This window comes from Raphanus sativus, chromosome 3 (assembly GCF_000801105.2).
Source record: "Raphanus sativus cultivar WK10039 chromosome 3, ASM80110v3, whole genome shotgun sequence".
In the NCBI taxonomy this organism is placed as follows: domain Eukaryota; kingdom Viridiplantae; phylum Streptophyta; class Magnoliopsida; order Brassicales; family Brassicaceae; genus Raphanus; species Raphanus sativus.
Window position 1 is genome coordinate 19500492 of NC_079513.1, and position 22736 is coordinate 19523227.

At 36.7% G+C, this 22736-nt stretch overlaps 5 protein-coding genes across 7 annotated transcripts; 3 read left to right on the plus strand and 2 right to left on the minus strand.

Annotated features, from left to right (window-relative positions):
- The first annotated feature begins 223 nt into the window (after positions 1-223).
- On the plus strand, positions 224-10954 carry LOC108845419 (thioredoxin-like fold domain-containing protein MRL7L, chloroplastic). Of its 2 annotated transcripts, XR_008943319.1 has the most exons (6): positions 224-426; positions 549-630; positions 741-852; positions 9565-9682; positions 9835-10152; positions 10397-10954. XR_008943319.1 is itself a non-coding variant. In XM_057004877.1 (5 exons), exons 1-5 carry the CDS (start codon positions 248-250, stop codon positions 9842-9844), a joined length of 501 nt encoding a protein of 166 aa, XP_056860857.1. In that variant the 5' UTR covers positions 224-247; the 3' UTR covers positions 9845-10308. The 2 variants fall into 2 exon arrangements, 1 of the variants encoding a protein (XP_056860857.1); XM_057004877.1 differs by lacking the exon at positions 10397-10954 and having other exon boundaries at positions 9835-10308.
- LOC108847980 (probable thionin-2.4) lies at positions 6682-7526 on the plus strand. Its single transcript, XM_018621369.2, has 3 exons — positions 6682-6969; positions 7072-7149; positions 7239-7526. Exons 1-3 carry the CDS (start codon positions 6747-6749, stop codon positions 7334-7336), a joined length of 399 nt encoding a protein of 132 aa, XP_018476871.1. The 5' UTR covers positions 6682-6746; the 3' UTR covers positions 7337-7526.
- A 510-nt stretch (positions 10955-11464) lies between the features above and the next one.
- LOC108843884 (acetolactate synthase small subunit 1, chloroplastic) lies at positions 11465-15901 on the minus strand. The gene is made up of 12 exons (XM_018617029.2): positions 15559-15901; positions 15263-15476; positions 15083-15166; positions 14881-14949; positions 14361-14444; positions 14043-14195; positions 13718-13804; positions 13240-13344; positions 13005-13127; positions 12582-12734; positions 12291-12356; positions 11465-11947 (listed from the first exon to the last, which is right to left on the minus strand). Exons 1-12 carry the CDS (start codon positions 15786-15788, stop codon positions 11858-11860), a joined length of 1458 nt encoding a protein of 485 aa, XP_018472531.1. The 5' UTR covers positions 15789-15901; the 3' UTR covers positions 11465-11857.
- A 1167-nt stretch (positions 15902-17068) lies between these two features.
- LOC108847875 (integrin-linked protein kinase 1) lies at positions 17069-22658 on the plus strand. 2 transcript variants are annotated; one of them, XM_018621237.2, is made up of 12 exons: positions 17069-17648; positions 20089-20163; positions 20252-20356; positions 20447-20532; positions 20788-20908; positions 21011-21090; positions 21162-21224; positions 21329-21450; positions 21579-21664; positions 21866-21990; positions 22127-22258; positions 22384-22658. In XM_018621237.2, exons 1-12 carry the CDS (start codon positions 17217-17219, stop codon positions 22388-22390), a joined length of 1434 nt encoding a protein of 477 aa, XP_018476739.1. In that variant the 5' UTR covers positions 17069-17216; the 3' UTR covers positions 22391-22658. The 2 variants fall into 2 exon arrangements, with proteins under 2 accessions (XP_018476739.1, XP_018476740.1); XM_018621238.2 differs by lacking the exon at positions 22384-22658 and having other exon boundaries at positions 22127-22262.
- LOC130494514 (uncharacterized) lies at positions 18135-19531 on the minus strand. The gene is made up of 4 exons (XM_057004878.1): positions 19153-19531; positions 18615-18850; positions 18466-18512; positions 18135-18352 (listed from the first exon to the last, which is right to left on the minus strand). Exons 1-4 carry the CDS (start codon positions 19320-19322, stop codon positions 18251-18253), a joined length of 555 nt encoding a protein of 184 aa, XP_056860858.1. The 5' UTR covers positions 19323-19531; the 3' UTR covers positions 18135-18250.
- Positions 22659-22736: the final 78 nt, after the last annotated feature.

The following is a 22736-nucleotide window of genomic DNA, read 5'->3' on the forward strand; positions in this document are numbered from 1 at the left end:
ATACTGAAACATATTTAATTCGGTTAAGTGAAGCACGCATGTCATAATTAAAGCCATATTTCACGTTAATTGATTAGGTAGGATTTGTTAAGTCAAAAACGACAGTGTATTAAATCCAATGGCATATATTGGTAAATATTAAGAAAAGATCAGGGTTAAATACTAATTGTACTTCCCTTTTAGTAGAATAGATATGAGATTTTTATTTGAAAATTATACCAGTTTTTTAATAAGATAACTATTAAGAATGAAAAAAAAGGATGATGATGATGATGATGATGAAGATGATGATAGGGAGAAGGAGATTGTTTGGCAAGATGATAACTACATACGACCGATTAAAGACCTCACTACTGCGGAGTGGGAGGAGGCAGTGTTCAAAGATATCAGTCCTCTCATGGTTCTTGTTCACAACCGCTACAAAAGGTTTTAGTGATTAGAAGTTTCAGCCTTTACTGTATTTGAAAACAAATATGTCTCTCTTCTTTCAATCCTGACCAATACTGTATATGGTGTTGAACTTTGACAAGAGTATTGGCTAATTTCAGGCCAAAGGAAAATGAAAAATTCAGGGAAGAGCTAGATAAGGCGATTCAGGTCATATGGAACTGTGGACTTCCTTCACCAAGAGTAAGTTTGCACAAACATCTCTTTACTAATGTGTAAAACCATTCTTGGATCTTGCTGTATGTTTTGATATGTGCTTTAATCCTCATGTCCTGGGTCATTATTACTTTCAGTGTGTTGCTGTTGATGCTGTGGTTGAGACAGATCTGGTCTCTGCTCTGCAAGTTACTGTGTTCCCAGAGATCATCTTCACTAAAGCTGGAAAGATATTATACCGTGAGAAAGGTAGTTTCTGTTGGATAAGCTTCAAGAGATAACTTAGGAAACAAGTTATTCTAAAGTAAAGATGAATAACTAATAGGTTTAGGATAAAGATAAAGATTCCTAGATTCAATTGTAATAGGATAAGTCAAGTAGTTTCTATTACCTATATATAGAGATCAAAAGTGTAAGAAGATCTTAAGAAAGAAAAGTGTAAGAAAGCAAAGGAAGATTAATAAAACAAAGAGAACGTTTTATTAACTTGTGTTTATATTCACTATATTTGGTATCAGAGCTAACCAGGTTATTGTCTTTGACGAAGATCGATGGGAGACAAAGACGATAAAGACGTCAAACCGCAGGGAAACATGCCCGCTGTACCGCCTTCGGTGAAAACACCGATGCTCACGACAACAAACTATGCAGTATGGACTATGCGCATGAAGGTGTTGCTAAGGTTTCATGATGTATGGGAAACCATTGAACCAGGTTCAAAGGATCAGAAGAGAAACGACCTAGCTACTGTCATGATATTCCAAGGAATTCCGGAGAACCTTATCCTACAAGTTGGAGATCATGAATCTCCTAAAGAGATATGGGAAGCATTAAAGGCATTGAATCTTGGTGCTGATCGTGTTATTGAAGCTCGGTTGCACACATTGATGATTGACTTTGATCGTCTAATATGAAAGATAATGAATCGATAGACTCATTCTCAGGAAGGATGTCGGAATATGTAGGAACAGCGGCTTCTTTAGGTCATACGATGGAAGAACCAAAACTTGTAAAGAAGTTTCTTTCTTGTCTGCCAGACAAGTTTCTACAGATCTCTGCAACCCTCGAACAAGTTCTTGACCTAAATAAAACAAGATTTGAAGATGTAGTAGGACGTCTCAAGGCGTTTGAAGAGCGTTGCCGAGGAAAAGAGCGAATGAAAACAGAAAAGATTGAAGAGCAAGGGAATCTTCTCTACTCTGATCATGGAAACAGAGGGAGAGGACGAGGAGGAAACAGAGGTCGTGGCAGAGAAGGAAGAGGAAGAGGGCGAGGCAGAAGCAGCAACTCATACGAGAAAAAGGAGAAAAGAGACTACTCACAGATTGAATGCTTTAACTGTCATAAGAAAGGTCACTTCGCATCTGTTTGCACTGAGAAGAAGGATGATCAGGAGCTTAACAAGACTGAGACAGAAGCAGCAGAAGTAGCACTTTACTTACACGAACTAGTGTATCTGAATGAAGAAAAGGTAATGCCTAAAACACTTGAACCAAGCAAGACTGATGATAAGAGTTGGTTCCTTGACAACGGAGCTAGCAATCATATGACAGGAGAGAAGTCCTACTTCTCAGAACTCAACGAAAATATAAAAGGCAAAGTAAAGTTTGGAGACGGTTCATGTGTGAAGATAGAAGGTAAAGGATCAATTCTCTTTGAAGCAAAGACAAGAGAACAGAAGCTTCTTACGGATGTATACTACATACCAGACCTAAGAAGTAACATACTCAGTCTCGGTCAAGCCACTGAACAAGGTTGCGATGTAAGGATGAAGGACAATTACTTGACTTTAAGAGATCCAAACGGGAGACTATTAGTGAAAGTATTAAGATCAGCTAATCGACTCTACAAGATATCTCTCAAAGTAGGTAAACCTACTTGTCTTCTCTCAAAGATAAGTGAAGAACCGTGGAGATGGCACGCTCGTCTCGGACATATTAGCTTCAAGACGATACGAAGTATGGCAACACAGGAGATGGTTTTAGGCTTACCAGATATCAGCGAAGTAAAACAGTTGTGTGATTCTTGTCTCGTTGGAAAACAGACAAGACACAGCTTTCCCTCTGCAACTCAGTACAGATCAAAGCAAGTTTTAGAGTTGTTACACGCCGATCTCTGTGGGCCAATCACTCCAGCAACCTTGGGGCAAAACAGATATATATTTGTCATTATAGATGACAACACGAGATTCATGTGGTCTATATTACTCAAAGAGAAAGGAGAAGTTTTTGAGAAATTTAAGACCTTCAAAACACTCGTGGAGAAAGAAGTAAACAAAGCTATTATAACACTCAGAATAGACCGGGGAGGGGAGTTTACTTCAAGAGACTTCTCTCAGTTTTGCAGTGACAATGGCATCAGAAGACACTTAACAGCACCATACACCCCTCAACAAAACGGTGTTGTTGAGAGGAGAAACCGAACTTTAATGGAGATGACGAGAAGTATGTTGAAAGCTATGAAAGTACCGAACTATATGTGGGGTGAAGCAGTTCGACACGCAACGTACTTGATCAATCGGGTTCCTACTAGAGCTTTGAAAAACCAAACTCCTTATGAATGTCTAAAGGGAAGAAAGCCAAGTATCGGACATATAAGAGTTTTTGGTTGCTTAGCTTACGCCAAGATCGATTCAGTTCTACTAAGGAAGCTCGACGATAGATCACAATGCCTTGTTCATCTAGGTATTGAACCCGGATCGAAAGCTTACCGTTTATACAATCCAAGCACCAAGAAAATAATAGTAAGCCGCGATGTGAAGTTTGATGAGGAGAAACATTGGAACTGGAATAGAGGAAAGCAAGAAGATTCTGGTATGTTTCACATGACGTGGGGAACTATTATAAACAAAGGAAAGGGTCCATTCATTATCTCACAGGAAGAAAATACAGAGGCTCAAACCGAAGCTGAAACAGAGCAACATGAAACAGAGCAAAACGAAACAGAACAGCTCGAAACAGAGCAACACGAAACAGAGCCGGTAGATGAAAGTGAGAACAATGAACCAAGGAGATCAACGCGACAGACGAAGACTCCGAGTTATCTAGACGACTACTTACTACTTGCCAAGATCGAGTGTGAACTACTCCTACTCTCCATCAATGACGAACCAGCAACATATCGAGAAGCAAAGAAACATGTTCGTTGGACAAGAGCATGTAAGGATGAGATAGATTCTATCAATAAGAATAAGACATGGACATTGGTAGATAAACCTCAAGGAGTTAAAGTCATCGGTCTAAAGTGGATTTTTAAGATCAAGAGGAATGCGGATGGAACAATCAACAAATTCAAAGCGAGGCTAGTAGCGAAAGGATATGTGCAAGAACACGGAATAGACTTTGAAGAAGTGTTCGCTCCAGTGGCTCGCTTAGAGACAATCCGACTTCTAGTCAGTTTAGCATCTGCAAACAACTGGGAGATTCACCACTTGGACGTCAAAACGGCATTCTTGCACGGAGAGCTAAACGAAGAGGTCTATGTTAGTCAGCCTGAGGGATTTGAAAAAGAGGGAGAAGAAGAGAAAGTTTTCAAACTCTCAAAGGCATTATATGGACTAAGGCAAGCTCCTCGCGCTTGGAATACTAAGCTCGATCAGATACTTAAGAAGCTAAGGTTTAAAAGGTGTGCAAAGGAGAGTTCGGTATACAGAAGAGAAGAAAGAGACGAGCTACTCATCATCGCCATCTATGTTGATGACCTTTTTGTTACAGGAAACTCTACCAAGATAATCAAGGAGTTCAAAGCGTCAATGTCAAAACAGTTTGAGATGTCTGATCTCGGGTTATTAACCTATTATCTAGGTATTGAAGTAAAGCAAAGTTCAACTGGAATCATCATTAAACAAGAAGCATACGCAAGGCGTATACTAGAGGAAGCAGGTTTGGCCGACTGTAATCCAAACAGTATTCCAATGGAGTTTGGCTTACAACTATCCAAGGCAATGGAAGAACCGGAAGTTGACGCTACTCAATATCGAAGAAGGATTGGATGTTTAAGGTATCTGATGCATACTAGACCTGACATGGCATTCTCAGTTGGGATTCTAAGCAGGTACATGCAGTCACCAAGAGAGTCACACGGAAACGCCTTGAAGCAAGTATTGCGTTATCTACAAGGAACTCTCGGGCACGGTCTTGAGTTCAAGCGAGGAAGAACACAGAAGCTTGTAGGCTTTAGTGACAGCAGTCACAACACGGATCCGGATGATGGTAGGAGTACTACAGGTTACTTATTTTGCTTAGGAGAAACACCAATAACATGGTGCTCTCAGAAACAAGACACGGTAGCTTTGTCATCCTGCGAAGCCGAATTCATGGCTGCAACGGAAGCGGCTAAACAAGCTATCTGGCTACAAGACTTGTTAAGTGAAGTAACAGGAAAAGAGATGGAGAAGACAATGATCTTGGTCGACAACAAATCGGCTATATCACTGGCTAAGAATCCGGTTCTTCACCGAAGAAGCAAACACATCCACAAGAGGTTTCACTTCATTAGAGAGTGTGTTGAACGCAATCTCATTGACGTTGAACACATACCCGGATCAAGACAAAAGGCAGACATTTTAACAAAAGCTCTAGCAAAGAACAAGTTTAAAGAAATGCGAGAGATGATTCAAGTTCAAGATTTCCTAGAAGATGATTTGAAGCTTAAGAGGGAGAATGTTGGATAAGCTTCAAGAGATAACTTAGGAAACAAGTTATTCTAAAGTAAAGATGAATAACTAATAGGTTTAGGATAAAGATAAAGATTCCTAGATTCAATTGTAATAGGATAAGTCAAGTAGTTTCTATTACCTATATATAGAGATCAAAAGTGTAAGAAGATCTTAAGAAAGAAAAGTGTAAGAAAGCAAAGGAAGATTAATAAAACAAAGAGAACGTTTTATTAACTTGTGTTTATATTCACTATAGTTTCTACCAAAACCTGAAACCGTCTCTATTAAACCTCCTTTTGTTGTACTTAAGAACAATGTTTTTGAATATATTGGCATTAGGACAGCAGATGAGCTCTCAAAGATCATGGCCTTCTTCTATTATGGAGCTGCAAAGCCACCTTGTTTGAATGGTGTTGACTATTCCCATGAACAGATTCCTTCAGTCGATCTGTAAGTGTCGACTAAGCATAGGACTTTTGGGATTATGCAAACTAGTTTCTTCCCAAGTCTTAAGAACATGAATGAACTGATGAAGAAGTAATCAATCTTCTGAATTTGAAATATGATTTTTTTTTTCTTTTGGAATATCTATTTATAGAACATGATAAGTTATGAGTCTCAGAAGCAGAGACTTGCGTCCTTAAACACTTACCATCATCATGTTTTTCTCTCTTGCGACGTGCTCTCTTCTCCAAACCCACCAGTATGATTAAGAATCTAGAAGGTGCCACTCATTACCAGACAGATACTGTAGGTAGATCTTAGGAGGCAGTTGAAATGTGAAGCCATCTAAGAAATGCATCCATCAAAACCCAGTAGATTCAGGTTGTAGTTTCTTCATTCTCGTTCTTTGATTCATTGGATATCAGGATATTGTATATATGTAGTTGATACTTCAACTAACTCGTTAGACATCTGTTGTTTTGCTCGGAGTTTATAGGTACAATATACAATATTTCTTACATGAAGTGACTAAATTCTCATTCAAATTGGTTGCTCATAGTGCATACATTCTCTTGTTGTACCATTTAGAAAATTTAGGACGTGAATCCTTACAGATATGACATAAATTTTGCGTCTGGGCCTCATGAGAAACAAGATAATACTGAGAGAGACGTGTATGGTGCCATTCATCAATTTTTAGTTATAAGTTTGATAAAACAACAATAAAAACGTGTAGGGAAGCACTTCTTTAGAAACAACAAAATAATAATGACATTCTGATTCACCTAAGATCTTCCCTTTCTGAAGATCGTGGTCTCCTTTGGTCCATGGCCTATGCTTGGACCACTGCCTTAGCTGTTCTGTTCAATTACTCGTATTCATTTCTGTCAGTAGAGCATGCATGTGATGAACGTGTGAAAAGATGTTTGTGGTTGTTAACGGTAGAACAACTAGTATTTTAACGAGTCTTGTTTCATCAACCATTTCATCAATACAAAAGTTTATACTCTCTCAACGTACCAAATAAGTAATCAGTCTAGAGATGGAAGGCAAAACTGTGATTTTAAGTGTGCTCATAATGAGTCTTGTCATGGCGCATAATCAGGTCGAAGCAACGAGTTGTTGCCCAAGCAGCGCTGCCAGATGGGCGTATTATTTATGCACTATGTCTTGGCCCATTACGCCACTTTGTATATCACACACTGGATGCATCGATTCTGAGACTTGTCCTCCGGGATATCCATATGCAATTCTCGAAAACTCTGGTAATTTTACTATTCTTTTTCGTGGTGGTTTTATTAAGTTATATCTTTTACAAGTTGGATCAAGATTTTGATGCAAGATGCATGGATTTTTTTTTACTCAAGGTCATACTGTCAATGAATACTGCAAGTTGGGGTGTGCATCATCTGCTTGCGGTGCCTTAACCAAACTCCAGAAATCCGGTAAAGCAAAACCTCATCATTATTACAAGTATTATATTGTTGGAAAAGGAGAATGATCCATTAATTCTAATATTGTTTCAATGAATTAGATGCAAATGAAATTGTGAATGGAGCAGTTGCACGATGCACCAACGCATGTTCTAATTTCTGCACCAAGGGTTTAGCTAATGCAGTTGAAGCTTCCTAAAAAGCACATCCATTATCTACGTATATCTGTGTTATTGTTCTCCCCGTTTTCAATAATTCTCGGTGTATGTGACAAAATGTTACACTCTTGTACTATTTCCAGGTTTTCTATGTGGCGTAGAAGGTCATCGATCCCTAGATTGTTTGTCCCTTCTACTTGCTATATCTAAATAAAGAATAATATTTCCTTCTGGACTAAATCAGTATAATCACAAAAAATTATATAGATAAGGTGCCAACTGCCAAGCTAACAAGAATTAATGGATTGATTTTTTTCCTCCTTTCTAAAGAATACTATATGGCTTCAATTGGTAACTGTTGAACTGAATGGAAAAATGAATGGAAAATTGAACAGATATTCAGCCGAGGAAATGAAAAAGCAGAAATGTATTAATATTGTGTTCATTTCATTCCTCATAGAAATTTGAGAAGGAATTTTTTCTTCATAATTTTTTTCAGCCATAAAGAAATGAGAGGAATAGAGTGGATCCCATGAATCTATAATTTAACAAAAAAATCAACATGAATGGTATAAAACTCGAGGAATAAAAAATTCACCACTATATTTTTCCAAAATGATGGTCACCAATTAAAGCCTACATATAATGTAAAACTAACCGAGTTTTTTTTGTTTTCATTTTGATTCGGGGTTTAATTTTAATTTGGGTTAGATTTACAGAGATACATATTTTTTATTTGGAAACCTAACAACAACAAAAATATTTTTACCATCTTATCTGATAAATAAAAACTGAAATACGCTAAAATTGTTGAACCTATATTGAAAACAATAAATATGTGCATGTATAATAATATCATTATGATACAGAAATTTCTCAGAAAATGAGGACCCTCAAAATAATATATATATATATGTTGGGGGCCTCTGGCTAAAGCTTTTTCGTTCCACATGAAGCACGGTTCTGGCGATAGAGAGGCCATCTATCTAAAATAACCTGAAAATAAACTATAAAGGTGTAAAAACAATTTTTTTTTGCTAGTTTGAATTAATTTTTAGTTATTAAATAATCCAATAGATGATAAAAATAAACTTAAACTTGTAACCACATTTTAGAAAAAAAATTACGGTGAAATTTTTATTTTGGAATTTTTACTCCTCAAATTTGATGTCATTCATATTGAATTTTCCATCAAATTAGCCCACATTATTCCTTTTTTGATTAAAAATTATGAAAAAAAACTTTCTCCAATATGGATGAGGAACAGATTAAACACAAATTTTATATTTATATTTATTCATTTTTTCAATTGAACTTTTATTCATCATTTTTTTCTTTCAATCAAATTATCATAAGCTTTAGTTTCTACGGAACCACAACAATTTTTTTTTGTATCCTCCATTAAATCATTTGATAATATATTTTTAGAAAATTGAAAAATTATTCAAAATTATATCCGTTTAATTATTGATTAATTTTCAATTTCGTTCAGTTTCCGATCATTTGGAAAAAATCACTTATATGAGATTTTTATTTGAAAATTATACCAGTTTTTTAATAAGATAACGATTAAGAATGAAAAAAAGGATGATGATGATGATGATGATGATGATGATGATGATGATAGGGAGAAGGAGATTGTTTGGCAAGATGATAACTACATACGACCGATTAAAGACCTCACTACTGCGGAGTGGGAGGAGGCAGTGTTCAAAGATATCAGTCCTCTCACGGTTCTTGTTCACAACCGCTACAAAAGGTTTTAGTGATTACAAGTTTCAGCCATTACTGTATTTGAAAACAAATATGTCTCTCTTCTTTCAGTCCTGACCAATACTGTAAATGGTGTTGAACTTTGACAAGAGTATTGGCTAATTTCAGGCCAAAGGAAAATGAAAAATTCAGGGAAGAGCTAGATAAGGCGATTCAGGTCATATGGAACTGTGGACTTCCTTCACCAAGAGTAAGTTTGCACAAACATCTCTTTACTAATGTGTAAAACCATTTTTTGGATCTTGCTGTATGTTTTGATATGTGCTTTAATCCTCCTGTCCTGGTCATTATTATTACTTCCAGTGTGTTGCTGTTGATGCTGTGGTTGAGACAGATCTGGTCTCTGCTCTGCAAGTTACTGTGTTCCCAGAGATCATCTTTACTAAAGCTGGAAAGATATTATACCGTGAGAAAGGTAATTTTCTACCAAACCTGAAACCGTCTCTATTAAACCTTTTGTTGAACTTAAGAACAATGTTTTTGAATATATTTTCAGGCATTAGGACAGCAGATGAGCTCTCAAAGATCATGGCCTTCTTCTATTATGGAGCTGCAAAGCCACCTTGTTTGAATGGTGTTGACTATTCCCATGAACAGATTCCTTCAGTCGATCTGTAAGTGTCGATTTAGCATAGGCCTTTTGTGATTATGTAAACTAGTTTCTTCCCAAGTCTTAAGAACATTTATGAACTGATGAAGAAGTAATCAATCTTTTTGAATTTGAAATATGATTTTTTTTTTGCGCTTTTGGAATATCTGTTTATAGAACGTGGTAAGTTATATGAGTCACAGAAGCAGAGACTTCACGTCCTTAAACACTTACCATAATCATCTTTCCCTCTCTTGCGACTGTGCTCTCCTCTCCAAACCCACCAGCATGATAAAGAATCTACAAGAGTGGACTTCCACTTGTATGACAAATAATCTAGAAGGTTCAACTCGTTACCAGACAATTACTCACCGCGGTTGAAGCACCGGAAGGGGTTGAAGATGATTCCTGTTAACATCACACTGTACGTGGATATTAGGAGGCAGTTGAAATGTGAAGCCATCTAAAGAAATGCATCCCACCCAGTAGATTCAGGTTATAGTTTCTTCATTCTCGGTCTTTGATCCATTGGATATCAGTAAACTGTATATATTGCGTTGTTTTGCTCAAGAGTATCGAATAGCAATGGTTTATAGGTACAAAATACAATATTTTCTTGCATTAAGTGACCAAATTCTCTACAAAATACAATATTTCTAGCTACGATAGAAGCAGTTTCAAGATTCATATGCTTCAACATCTCCTCTACAACAACTGAATGACCATTCTCTGCTGCCAGTGTAAAGAGAAGTCTCTCCTTCAAGATTCTGCTTAGACTAACTCTCTCAGCTCTTCACCATCTCCATCACAACTACCTCGAATCAACTCTTTAACCTTGGCTAAGTTCCCAGTTGTAGCTGCGATATGAAGAGGCGAGTCTCCTCTTTTTCCCTGGTGACTCATTCTTCTTCCTCCTGTCACCAATGAAACTCATCTGCCTCTCCATCACACACGGAAGCTCTTCTACGGATGATCTTCTGCCTCTCCATTGTTGCTCTACCAAAACTAGGAAGCTTCTCCAGAACTCCACCTCGAAAACTCTGCTGCTTCTTCATTGATCTTCTGAGTCTGCTTGGGTGATGATTCTAAACATTCACAACACTTGGAAATTGACTTGCTTCTCTATAGCTCATCTGGCCTTTCTCGGCTAATGATTCTGAAAACTCAGTTGCTTCTCCATTGATTTGGTCTGATGATTCTCTTGTGTTTGGTTTGTGATACCAGTAAATCTCTGCGGTTCTCCGCAACATGACTACTCGGCTACTCCTCCATCATATTCATACTACTGTATTACTCCAATTTTTTGTGGTTATCAATAAAAAAAATTGATATAACAAAAATTCTAACTAGTTACACACAAATCTAGAAAAGAACAAGCTTTTCTTGGTGCACCTTGAAAAATCTTTTGTTTAGCAATAGAAGATAAAAAGATAAACTTTACAGGAAACAAATTGTTTAGAAAATTTGAGATCGTTTACGGATAGAACAAATAAAAAAAAAAGCAAAAAACCATATTGAAAAAACATTAGCACAAACTCAAAAAAAAACCTCGAAACAAGGGTTTGGTTCCCAAGCAAAAGACTAAAAGCTTCCCTTGACATGGAAAATGTTAGAAGGAGACGAGAACATCAACACATCATACTCCTTCATATTTTTTTTTAGCAGCCACTCTTCTAGTACTCTCTGATGTTTAGTTTCACATTACTCCTAAAGTTTAAAGAGCTATTATTAGTTATATAATTTAAAATCAATTATATTCGATTTAAGATTTATGTGATTTTAATTTAACTTGCTTAAATTCATAATGTATTTGAATATAGTTTCTTAAATTTGCAATAATGTATTTATAAAGGTAACATTATTACAATAACAACCATGAAACATTAGCTCCCCAGTACATCATATATTTTACTAATAAAAAATAACATTATTACAATAACAACCACGAAACAATTTTTTTAATAATTAATTAATGATTACCATTCCCAAACTTATGTAAAATGCTTTAGCAACAATTACCATAAACTTAATTACCATAAAACTCTTCAAACACAAAGTCCTAAACATATCTACAGTCTCTCTTGATCGGTCTTTTGGTTGTGGCTCATAAGTGTGTAATGAAACCCTTTTTTATCTCCAAAGGTCTTTTTCTTTTCTGTTCCATGGATACAGCTTTGTATCCTACTCTGCGATTGGGTTATTAACCTGTTAAAGGGAAGGAGTATCCACGAAGATACTTAGAGTCCACTCCTGATTCACGAGCCAATGCAACACGCCCTGTTCTTGCAACCTGTGATTGAGAAACATCACAAGTTATACAAGTAAAAATGCCTGTCAAACTGATTCTTGTCCTAAGCACAGCCTGAAGAGGTAGAATAACATTAGAAAATGGGTCCAGCTTTTCTTATTTTGATTTTACGAGACTTAGATTTCACCCCTCTGTTTCTAAGTCAACAAGACTATAAACCTCTTAACTACGGCTCAGGATTTGTTATTGTGTGCTATTTCCTGTTTTAATTTGGACTTGTGGTTCAGAGACCACGCGGATGGCAACAACATCAAAGGATTTATTAATGCTAAGGCTTACAAGTTATAACATTGACTATGAGATGAAAATAGATTGCAACACTAACCTCGCATATACCGTAAGGCTCCAACAACCTCTGCAGTGCAACCATCTTGTCAAGATCCCCAGTAAGCTGTATCCACATCAAACAAATTTACTCAACAAATCCAAAAAAAGAGGAGAAAGCGATTAAGATGGAAAATCCAAGTCTACGTCATATATTTCGTCAAACTGAATCTGATTGTGTCAAACCTATCTAATGATGAGTAACTTTAAAGATGTCTAATGGATTGGATCGCTTAACTGATTTGCAACTATACCTCAAACGAAGTACAAGTTTATGAGAAATGTATTTTACCTGCAAAGTAATTGTATGATCGGATACGTCAACAGCTTTTGCCCTGAAAATGCTAGCAATGTCCAGGACATCTCTTCTTGCAGCAGCGTTCACAGCGATCTTTATCAGCATCAGTTCTCTTTCAGAAAATGGCAAATGAGTAAGATCATGGACCTGCAGAATTCCCCACAAAATTTTATAACTGCTTGGAAAATTATGACACAGACTACAGCATGCTCAGGATTACATTCATCAGGCTTGTATAACTAGCTATCATGGATGTAGGAAAGTTAAAAAAATAGTTCACAAGATATTCTTATGCGTATGATCTACAGTTTAAACTTCACAGAAATAGCAAAAGGGAAAAGAGCAAAGGATATAACCATCAAGAGCATTCAGACTGTTAAAATATTTACGAAAGACAGTTTCTCTTTGTGATACTACCTCATGCACATCTACGAGTTTATAAAGTTGCTGCACCAATTTGCTGACTGATTCATCTGTTGCAGGAACAACTGTTGTAATGCGTGAAATGCCCTGTGCTTCAGCATGTCCTACCGCCAAGCTCTGAACCAAAAATAAGACTAGTCAGTAGTCAGTTATCAGAGAACTCCAAGCACGCTCTGTGCATGTATGTGTGTGTGAGAGTGAGAGAGAGTGAGAGATATAAGGACCATGCCTGAATGTTGTATCCTCTTCGAGCGAAAACACCAGTAACAAGATTAAGGACTCCTGGAACATCGTTTACAAGCAAAGATAGAGTATGTGACCGTAGTCCACTCGTCTGAAAGGTCAGAAAAGAAGAATTATAAATGAAATGAAACAAAATCACCTAGAAAAAACTGTCAGCTATCCAAGTAAATAGAAACAATCTCCACAACAACCATCTTACAAATTCCATGGATTTATGTAATTTAATCGATCACACATATCATACTAACTCTAGATATAGGAAAATGATTCGGCCATAAGATATTAACAGTAAGAACTATTCATACTCAGTGTCCCAGACAACCTGATTGGACAAATCAGATTCTGAAGCCTCTACCATTAGGCTACATATAACTATTAAAGCATCATGGCACAAGTACCTATATGGTGGCATCTATAAGATCTACGTATATACATATATATATATTAGCAACAAAGTCACTTACATCTTCGTCCGTGAGAAGTCCCCAGTGAGCGTCAAGAACACGATGTACCTTTAGGTCAGAAGATGACTCAACGGGATAAACATCTCCCTACATTTAAAAGAAAATATAACTTTAAACACTGGTGGATTTGTAAATTTGTGAAGAATTTAATTTAGATAGTGTCAGAAAACAAAAGAGCATTTGAATGGCAACAACTGCCCTCTATAGTTCCTTTATTAACATAATAAAGTCGCCAAATGAAAACTTTTTATGCAACCCGTATCTCAAAAAGAAAAATGAAGAACTTCAAGCCGAAATTAAGCAATCTGAGGAAAGAAGCACACACCCCTGCTGTTGTTTCACTTGGAGGGACTATAGCTCCAGTTTTGCTACCTCGAAGAACATTAACAGGTGCTTGCTCCTTGAGATCTGGATAGGATGCTGCTGAAAATCGCCAAAAAGGAGCAGTAGCACCCATCTTTTCCCTTCTCAGTGCTATCTGAAAAAAATCGGTATTCCGTATTCCCTTAATTAGTGAAAGTCCACAAGATTATGTACTTTGAAAGATGTAACTATTATATACATCCATTAGAAAGCACAAAATAAGATGAATATATGATAACTCAGAAACAATACAATGTAGCTACTCCAAAAAATCCACTACCTTTCCTGTCCTGACAATCTCTCTGATCTCAAACTTTTTCAAATTTCTTTCAACAGCAATCATTTTCCCAGGATCTCCAGTTACCTGCAAGATAGCTTAAAAGGTGAAAATACTAAACAACTAAAATTTGTAAACTAGAGTAGAGCAACCAATTTGTTTATACTACTTCCTCGTAATCCAGGTAAAACAGAACAGTACGTGTACGGTCTTGTTTCTCTAACTATCATAAACAACACTGAGCACTCCCACAGAAATGAGGCCATACAACAGAACGCAGATTGTTGGCGAGTGTAGCAATTTTTTAAATAGCATAAATTGAACCTTTGTCCAGAAACGAAAGCTTGCATGTGGAACATGATCCGTTCAAAAGGCAGAGAAAATAAAAAAGCTACTACATACACTAGACAGAAAATGTATGTCTACCAATGATTAGTAAGAGGATTCATACAGAAGTCCAGAACCGATAAGTTACAATGTGAATCCGATATTGAGAAGAGAACAAATTATAAGCAAAATGTACCTCAATAGTCAATGCGTGTTCAGCAATATCGACAACTTTTGCTCTGAAAGTATCAACTAGCCACATGATCTGTAAATTCATCAAACAGAGGCTAGTCAAACTTTGAAAGAAAACAAACTCCACCTTTTATACTGAATGAAACCAAAGCAACAAACAAGTACATTAAAGTATAATTTCTCATAAGCAAAGGAAGACTAACTACCTCAGCCCTGGAATCGGGATGTGCATTCACTTTCACAAGCATCAGTTCACGCTCCACTTGCGGCTCACTCGAGATATCCTCAACCTAATTAGCAAAAAAGTGAGGAATTTTCAAATGTAATCTTTAGCACACAAAAAAAAAAAAAAATGATAAGAATGGTGTACAAAAAGCTACACAAACCTTTAGAACATTAACGAGCTTCTGGAGTTGCTCGATGACCTGCTGAAGAACCCTTTCAGTGCCGGAGACAACAATGGTGAAGAGAGCCTTGTCTCTGTTGAGACCAACAGCAAGGCTCTCGATGTTGTATCCTCTCCTCGCGAAGACTCCCGCGATCCTGTTAATCATCCCGCTTTCGTCTCCAACGAACACTGAGATCGTGTGCTTCCTCACCCTGAAAATAGACCAAAATGATCAAAGAAAAACAGATGAAAAAAAAATACAAAAAACGGCTAAGGAAACGAATTCAATGTTACTTCGACGTCGGAGCTGCTGAAGACGCATCGGAGACTCTCTCGTCGACGCTTCTATACATTCTCTTTCCCGTTTCATTGTCTCGGTTTGAAGATTTACGGGAGAGATGAGAGATGTTCGAGGGGAACGATACCCGACGCGTCGAGGGTGTGAGATGGGGAGAAGATTCGGAAGATGATGACGATCTCAAGCAGTGAAGGGATGGGGAGTAACTTGTGGAAATGGCCGCCATTGAAGAGAAGAAGGTCCAAAGTTTTTTTTTTTTGATACTAAAGAGGATTGAAGACAGAATGACGAGTGAAAAAGGTAATGGGACCGGACCACTCTCAAATTCTCAATGCAAACGCAATAAGATGTTTCGGAGGTGTGTTTATATACCGGTTCGGTTTTTTATTCGGTATTTTAGATTTTCAAAGTATTTATAAACATAGAACATGTTCAAATATTTTTATTCGGATCAGATTTGATTTGGATTATCTGGATTAGGTTTGAGTACCTACTCAATAATATAATATCTACTCAAATTTAGGTTTCAACATATCTGTTTGGATTAGTATTTTAAAAAGAAAATTGGATAAATATATATATATATATATATATATACAAGATATATAAAAACGATATTTTAATATATAACTGCAAACTTAAATAATCATGAAAATCACAAATAAAAGTGAGTATCTGGGTTTCTAAATATTTTTTTCAAGTATTTTTATTCAAAGTAACTATATTGATTATATCGATTTAGAACGTTTTTCAGAACAATTCTAATAATACAAACTATAAAAGTATTAGTGTAAAAGTATTAATGAATTTTTAGTTAAATATTTTCTCCGTTTTGTTTTAATTGTCGTTGTATGAAAAAAAATTTGTTTTAAAATAAATATTGTTTTAGAGTTTTAATGCAAAGTTTATCAAAAAAAAAATCATTTTATTTTTCTATTGATTAAAATATGGTTAGGTGTATATATAATTGTGTTTTTATTTTGAAAATATATAAAGTTATATATTTTCTTAATCCGTATATATAATCCTAGAGAAACGGAGTGAGTAATGGATAAGGTATTTCTACAATTTACAATTTAGATAGTTCATAAATCGGCTTTAAGAAATCCCAAAGGTTAATATATTGATACAGCCGACGACACGTCAGCCTTATCCGCACAAATTTTCAACTATGAGAATATTGCAAGGCTAGTTTCTTTTTTTTTTTTTTTTTTTAAACTCAACTTCGTACTTTTCATTAACCAAAAGATACAAACTCCATAATTTTGCAAGGCTAGTTTCATAATTACAAAACGTTCAGGGTTTAGTTTCATAATTACGAAAACAATATAATTAAATTACCGGTAAAGGCCACCCGAAAACAAGTGGACGACGATCAATTATTAGCAAGAGTCCAAAATCACGCGGGAGCTGCCACACAATGATTGAAAGCGAAAGTCAAACCTAAGTCAATGGGAAACAGACGTCGTCCCCATACCAATAATTTCTCAAATTAAATTATTTCCTCTTGATAAACCAACGCGCATCAACCGGATCTCATTCCAATTAACTTCCTCTTCTTCCATCTCTCAAGAACAACCAAAAAAATGTGATTTGACTATCCGTTTGAATTTTTTTTGTTGCTTTTAAGATTCGAAATCGAAGAAGCGAAGCCATGGCGAACCTCGCGGGACAGCTGAAACGCGGAATCTCGAGGCAACTCTCATCCGTATCGCTCCGCCGCACGTTCAGCCGCCAGTTCACGCGCCAGGCATCGCACGATCCTCGCCGCAACAACATGCGATTCAGCTTCGGCAGGCAGTCATCTCTCGATCCGATACGAAGGAGCCCTGATCAAGGTTCTGGCCATCCTCAGCTCGCCGTCCCCGATAACCTCGACGCCACTATGCAGCTCCTCTTCGTCGCCTGTAGAGGTGATGTTGAAGGCGTTGGGGATCTGCTTGACGAAGGGATCGATGTGAATAGTATTGATCTCGATGGTCGTACCGCGCTTCATATAGCTGCCTGTGAAGGTCATGTGGATGTTGTGAAGCTTTTGCTTACTAGGAAGGCTAATATTGATGCTCGTGATCGTTGGGGAAGCACGGTAATGTGAACTAGTTTTTCATTGTATTTGATCAATCCTTGTGTCTAGTTATGGGCGGTTATTAACTGATTTTTAAATCCTAACCTGAACCACGGATCCAAACATTTTTGGAAAAATACCCGAAGGAGCCTAAGGGATAACCGGATAAGTATTTGGATATCAAGTATTATCCGATTTTTCAAAAAAAAAATTATATGATTCAAACTGCAGCCTGAATTAGTATATGAAGTAAACTGAATTATCCAACTATACCTAGAAGTTAGAATATCGACTTATGAACAATATTCAAGAAACCGTGAGTAAACTATTAGAGCATCTCCAATGGTGTTACCACCATTGGAGTCCTTAGCATTAGTATACTATTTTTTTTTTGTGTTTGAATAGTTAAGGATTCATCTTCAAATTTGAAGTCCAATGGTGTTCTCCAATTTGGAGTTTTTAATACTTGTGAAAAAAAAAGCTTTGGCAAAGAACAAGAACAAATAAAAGAACAAGAACAATAACAATTCAGACAGTCATCCTACAAATACACACACAAATAGATAACGAATTACTTCCTGACATCAAATAGCACTCATGAAATACATAGCAACTAAACTCTTCTACCTGCACTTGGAAGTAGATTCCCATGTCAACGAGAACATTCTTGACATCAACATGGTTTTCCAAATTCTCGCCAGTCCATCTTGTGTGCGCCTCTGTTTCTGCATAAAACAAATTAAGAACAAAGCAGTTCCATTACTGGTGTACCAACTCCATATATACAAAGCAAAACTGAGAAAGGTTTCGATGAAGGTAGAGGGAATGAATGAATTACCTTATGTGCTTTTACACGTAAAATCAGGTCTACTTGATCCACCCCACCTAGAAGAAGAAGAAGGACAAAACTACCTTATCATACAGTCCAAAATGAATCCTTTGGAACCAACAAAGAGTGCAAACGATAGGGAAGTTGGGTTTGCTTACCCAAGTTGGTCAATAGCGATGACCCTGAATCGAGAGGCAAGGGCATCAAAATTACGGAAGAAGAAACCTTGAGAAGCACCGTATCCATGAACCATGACAAGAGTGGGAGAACCTTCCTTGGCTTCAAAGGTGATAGTGTTGATGTACCTAGACTCGTTGCTAGAAGACCTAAACCACCTGACTTTGGAGCCTGGTCGTCCTGAACCATGTTGACTCGTTCTTGTACATAAGTCGTTCTGAAGATTATTCACCCACCCCCAAAATTAGAAACTTTCAGAAATTAAAAAAAATTATAAAGGCGTGATCTTTATGTGATAGGAGACAGAGTAACTAAAACAGAGTAATCATCAAGCTCTCATAGATCAATCCGTATCTTTATAAATCTTCTCCGCAAGTGTGCTTTAACACTTCATTCTTCAGCAGCTTTCACTCTCTAAAACTTCTACTCGATTCAGAAGCACTAACTAAGACTAAATCATCATAAATATTCATAATCATCAAATGTCAGGTTTTGATTACAGCGACTTAATAAGCTCACCTGATTCCGTCAATAACGGCGTCAATCCGCCCGTTTTCTACCGGAACCCGAAGAAGAACGGAGCAAGAGTGTGGCTCGGGACCTACGAGACGCCGGAGGATGCGGCGGTGGCGTACGACCGAGCGGCGTTTCAGCTCAAGGGATCGAAACCGAAGCTGAACTTTCCGCATCTGATCAGGATGTGCGAGCGGAGAGATTGAGAGAGAGCGAGAGAGGAGAGATAGAGAGAGAGAGGAAGAAAGAGAAGGATAAGGATCAAGTCCTTCTAATCCTTATTGAAGGATTGATCCTTGGTTAGTTAAACCAAAATATTATTATTATATTTCATTACAGAAGAAAGAGAAGGTTAAGGATTCGTGACAGACCGCCGTTGCGGATGGTCTTAGGCGTTTTGTATAAGCTTATTGACTAGGTGAATTATTCGGAGACTAGATGGAGACTATGCGTTAATGAATAATTTATTTATTTATTATTATATATTTGTATTAGGTATTTAGTTTTTTAGGTTTAATTATAAAATTATTTTGAGGAATTTTTAAAATTATATATGCAAAACATGAAATCAGATGAATTTGTGAACATACACTCATATTGATTTAACCGATTTACATCAATTTATATTGAACTAGACCAATTTGAACCGATTTACACCAATTTATATTGAAGTAGACCAATTTGAACTGATTTTAATCGGTATAGAACGGTTTAACCCAATTTGAAATGATTAAATCGGATTTAAAAAAATAGTTTTGGCTATGACCTATTTAAGAAAACTGATTTTTAGAACATTTGGTCATGAGCATCGCACCAATAATTCAAAAATCTGAACCATCCAAAACCTAACGGATATCTTTATACCCAAACCTCCTTGCGTCTCTTTTAGTAGGTGTTCTAATGTGCTTTTGATCTAAAACTTTGGTGTTCTTGTGTGGATAGGCAGCTGCTGATGCTAAGTACTATGGTAACATGGACGTTTACAACATCTTAAAATCCCGTGGAGCCAAAGTTCCGGTATGCATGGATCAAGCTATGTTCCGTTTCATATAATCTCCAATACGTTTCATTACACTTTTCTTTTTCTTTTTCTTTTTGGTTTTAGAAAACGAAAAAGACACCAATGGTTGTGGCCAACCCTCGTCAAGTTCCTGATTACGAGTTAAATCCACAAGAACTTCAAGTTCGGAAAGCTGATGGTATCTCAAAGGCAAGGCCTCTTTCGCTTCACTTTCCCGTGGATCATGTTTTAGTTTTCCAGTTAATATGCTTTTTAACAAAAACTACAATCACTTGGCAGGGAATCTATCAAGTAGCTAAATGGAATGGGACTAAGGTATCTGTAAAGATACTTGATAAGGATCTCTACAAGGATCATGATACCATGTATGTTTACTCTTCTCTTTAGTGAGTATCTGTCTTAGTTATCAAACAGGTCAAGAGTGATCATTCTGAATCTCTTCTTACGTTAAGCTATCAATCATTGAAAGTATATATTATGGTACTAGTTGATGATGATATGAGCTGTAAGATACTAGAATGAGTTCCCACTTCATTCCTGTAGTCCATGCCTGTTCTTTTTTTTTTTTTAATACTTTTGCTTTGACATTATATCATCTGAATGATCTTACTTACTCACAGAAACGCCTTCAAACACGAACTTACTTTATTCGAAAAGGTTCGTCATCCTAATGTTGTGCAATTTGTTGGAGCTGTCACTCAAAATGTCCCCATGATGATTGTGTCTGAGTATCATCCTAAAGTAACCTTCTCCTTCTTTACAACACCTTACAAGATTTGTCCCTCTTCAAACATCTTTGGATTCTAGGAAGTAAATTTTTTTGGGCTTGGGTGTAACTTTCAGGGTGACCTTGGGAGCTATCTTCAAAAGAAAGGGCGCCTTTCTCCATCCAAAGTTCTAAGATTCGCCCTCGATATAGCCAGGCATGTACCTTGTTTTGCAAGGATTGTATTCTAATTTTAATGTACTGAACAAATCACTTGGCTCTTCTCAGGGGAATGAACTATCTTCACGAGTGTAAACCAGAACCAGTAATCCACTGTGATCTAAAACCCAAGTAAGATAACTAAATAAAGAAGCATCTTCATGTAATGTTGTTTAAAAGCATTTTGTTGGAACCCCCCAGGTATCTAATTTTCGCAACTTCTTGTAAGGTGGCAGAAATATTATGCTCGATAGTGGAGGACATTTGAAAGTTGCGGGATTTGGTTTGATAAGTTTTGATAAGTTATCATCAGATAAATCAAAAGTCATTAATCACGGGGCACATATAGACCCTTCAAGTAAGTTATAGCACAAAATTGTTGGCATATGATGTAACATTAAGAAACTTTGATAAAATACATAAATTGTTTCTATTTTTGATATATTCATAAGAATGATTGAATTAATGAGCCAATTCTGTTTGCAGATTACTGTGTGGCACCTGAGGTTTACAGAGATGAAATATTTGATAGAAGTGCAGATTCATACTCTTTTGGTGTCGTGTTGTATGAGGTATGTACCTTATGGTTACTCTTAAAGTCAATTATTGGTTAAAACTGCTCCTCTACATTTCTCGATGGCTGTATCTGGTTGGTTTAGTAATTAGTCCACCTCACTCCTTTAGATGCTCTCTAAAGTACTTCATTCTGTTTCTCAGTCACTCTAGTTGATTTCATTGAAGTAATTAGGTTTATCTTAAAAACTTTTTTTCAGATGATTGAAGGAGTACAACCATTCCATCCTAAGCCCCCGGAAGAGGCAGTGAAGCTAATGTGTTTGGAAGGACGAAGACCTTCGTTTAAGACCAAGTCCAAAAGTTGTCCCGAAGAGATGAGAGAGTAAGTGTACTCATCTCTTTTATAAACTTAAATATAATCTTTTGTTTTTGCACTTTAGTGTAGTAGAGTAACATCATTTGCTTGGTCCTTGATGATCATCTACCAATCCTCTTTTCAATTTCTGTATATAAAACAGATTGATTGAAGAGTGTTGGGATGCCAAAGCTGTTGTTAGACCGACTTTTTCTGAGATCATTGTTCGGCTGGACAGAATCTTTGTACAGTGCTCAAAACAAGGATGGTGGAAAGATACATTCAAGTTTCCTTGGTAAAATTCTTTCTATTAACAACAACTCTATCAATTATGTTTTGCATCTTTGTTATCACCTTAGCCAAGCTCTCACGTCACATATATGAGGTCGTTTTCTTAACCAAATGTATATTTTTTCTCAGGAAATAAGCAGAGGACCAGGAGAGGTTTAATAAGCTCAGAAACAGGAGGAACTCAGCAATTCAAGAGCTCACTTCTCATCTTCACAATAAAATCGGTACGGAGAATACAGAAAACAAAAACGGCAGGTCTCTCCCATCTGTCAGTGTCTTATCGTGTTACAATGTATAAAGTACTTCGACGAGCTATATAGACTTATCCCATGCACAGAACTGAGCACTTTGGGATACAATGTACCATATTGATATAATAATAATTAGCAAGAAAGCTCTTTATTCTTGTTGTCCCAAAAAAAAAAGATATCATAACAAGCTAACAAATGCATCTCTTATTCTAAAACACAAAACAGATAAAT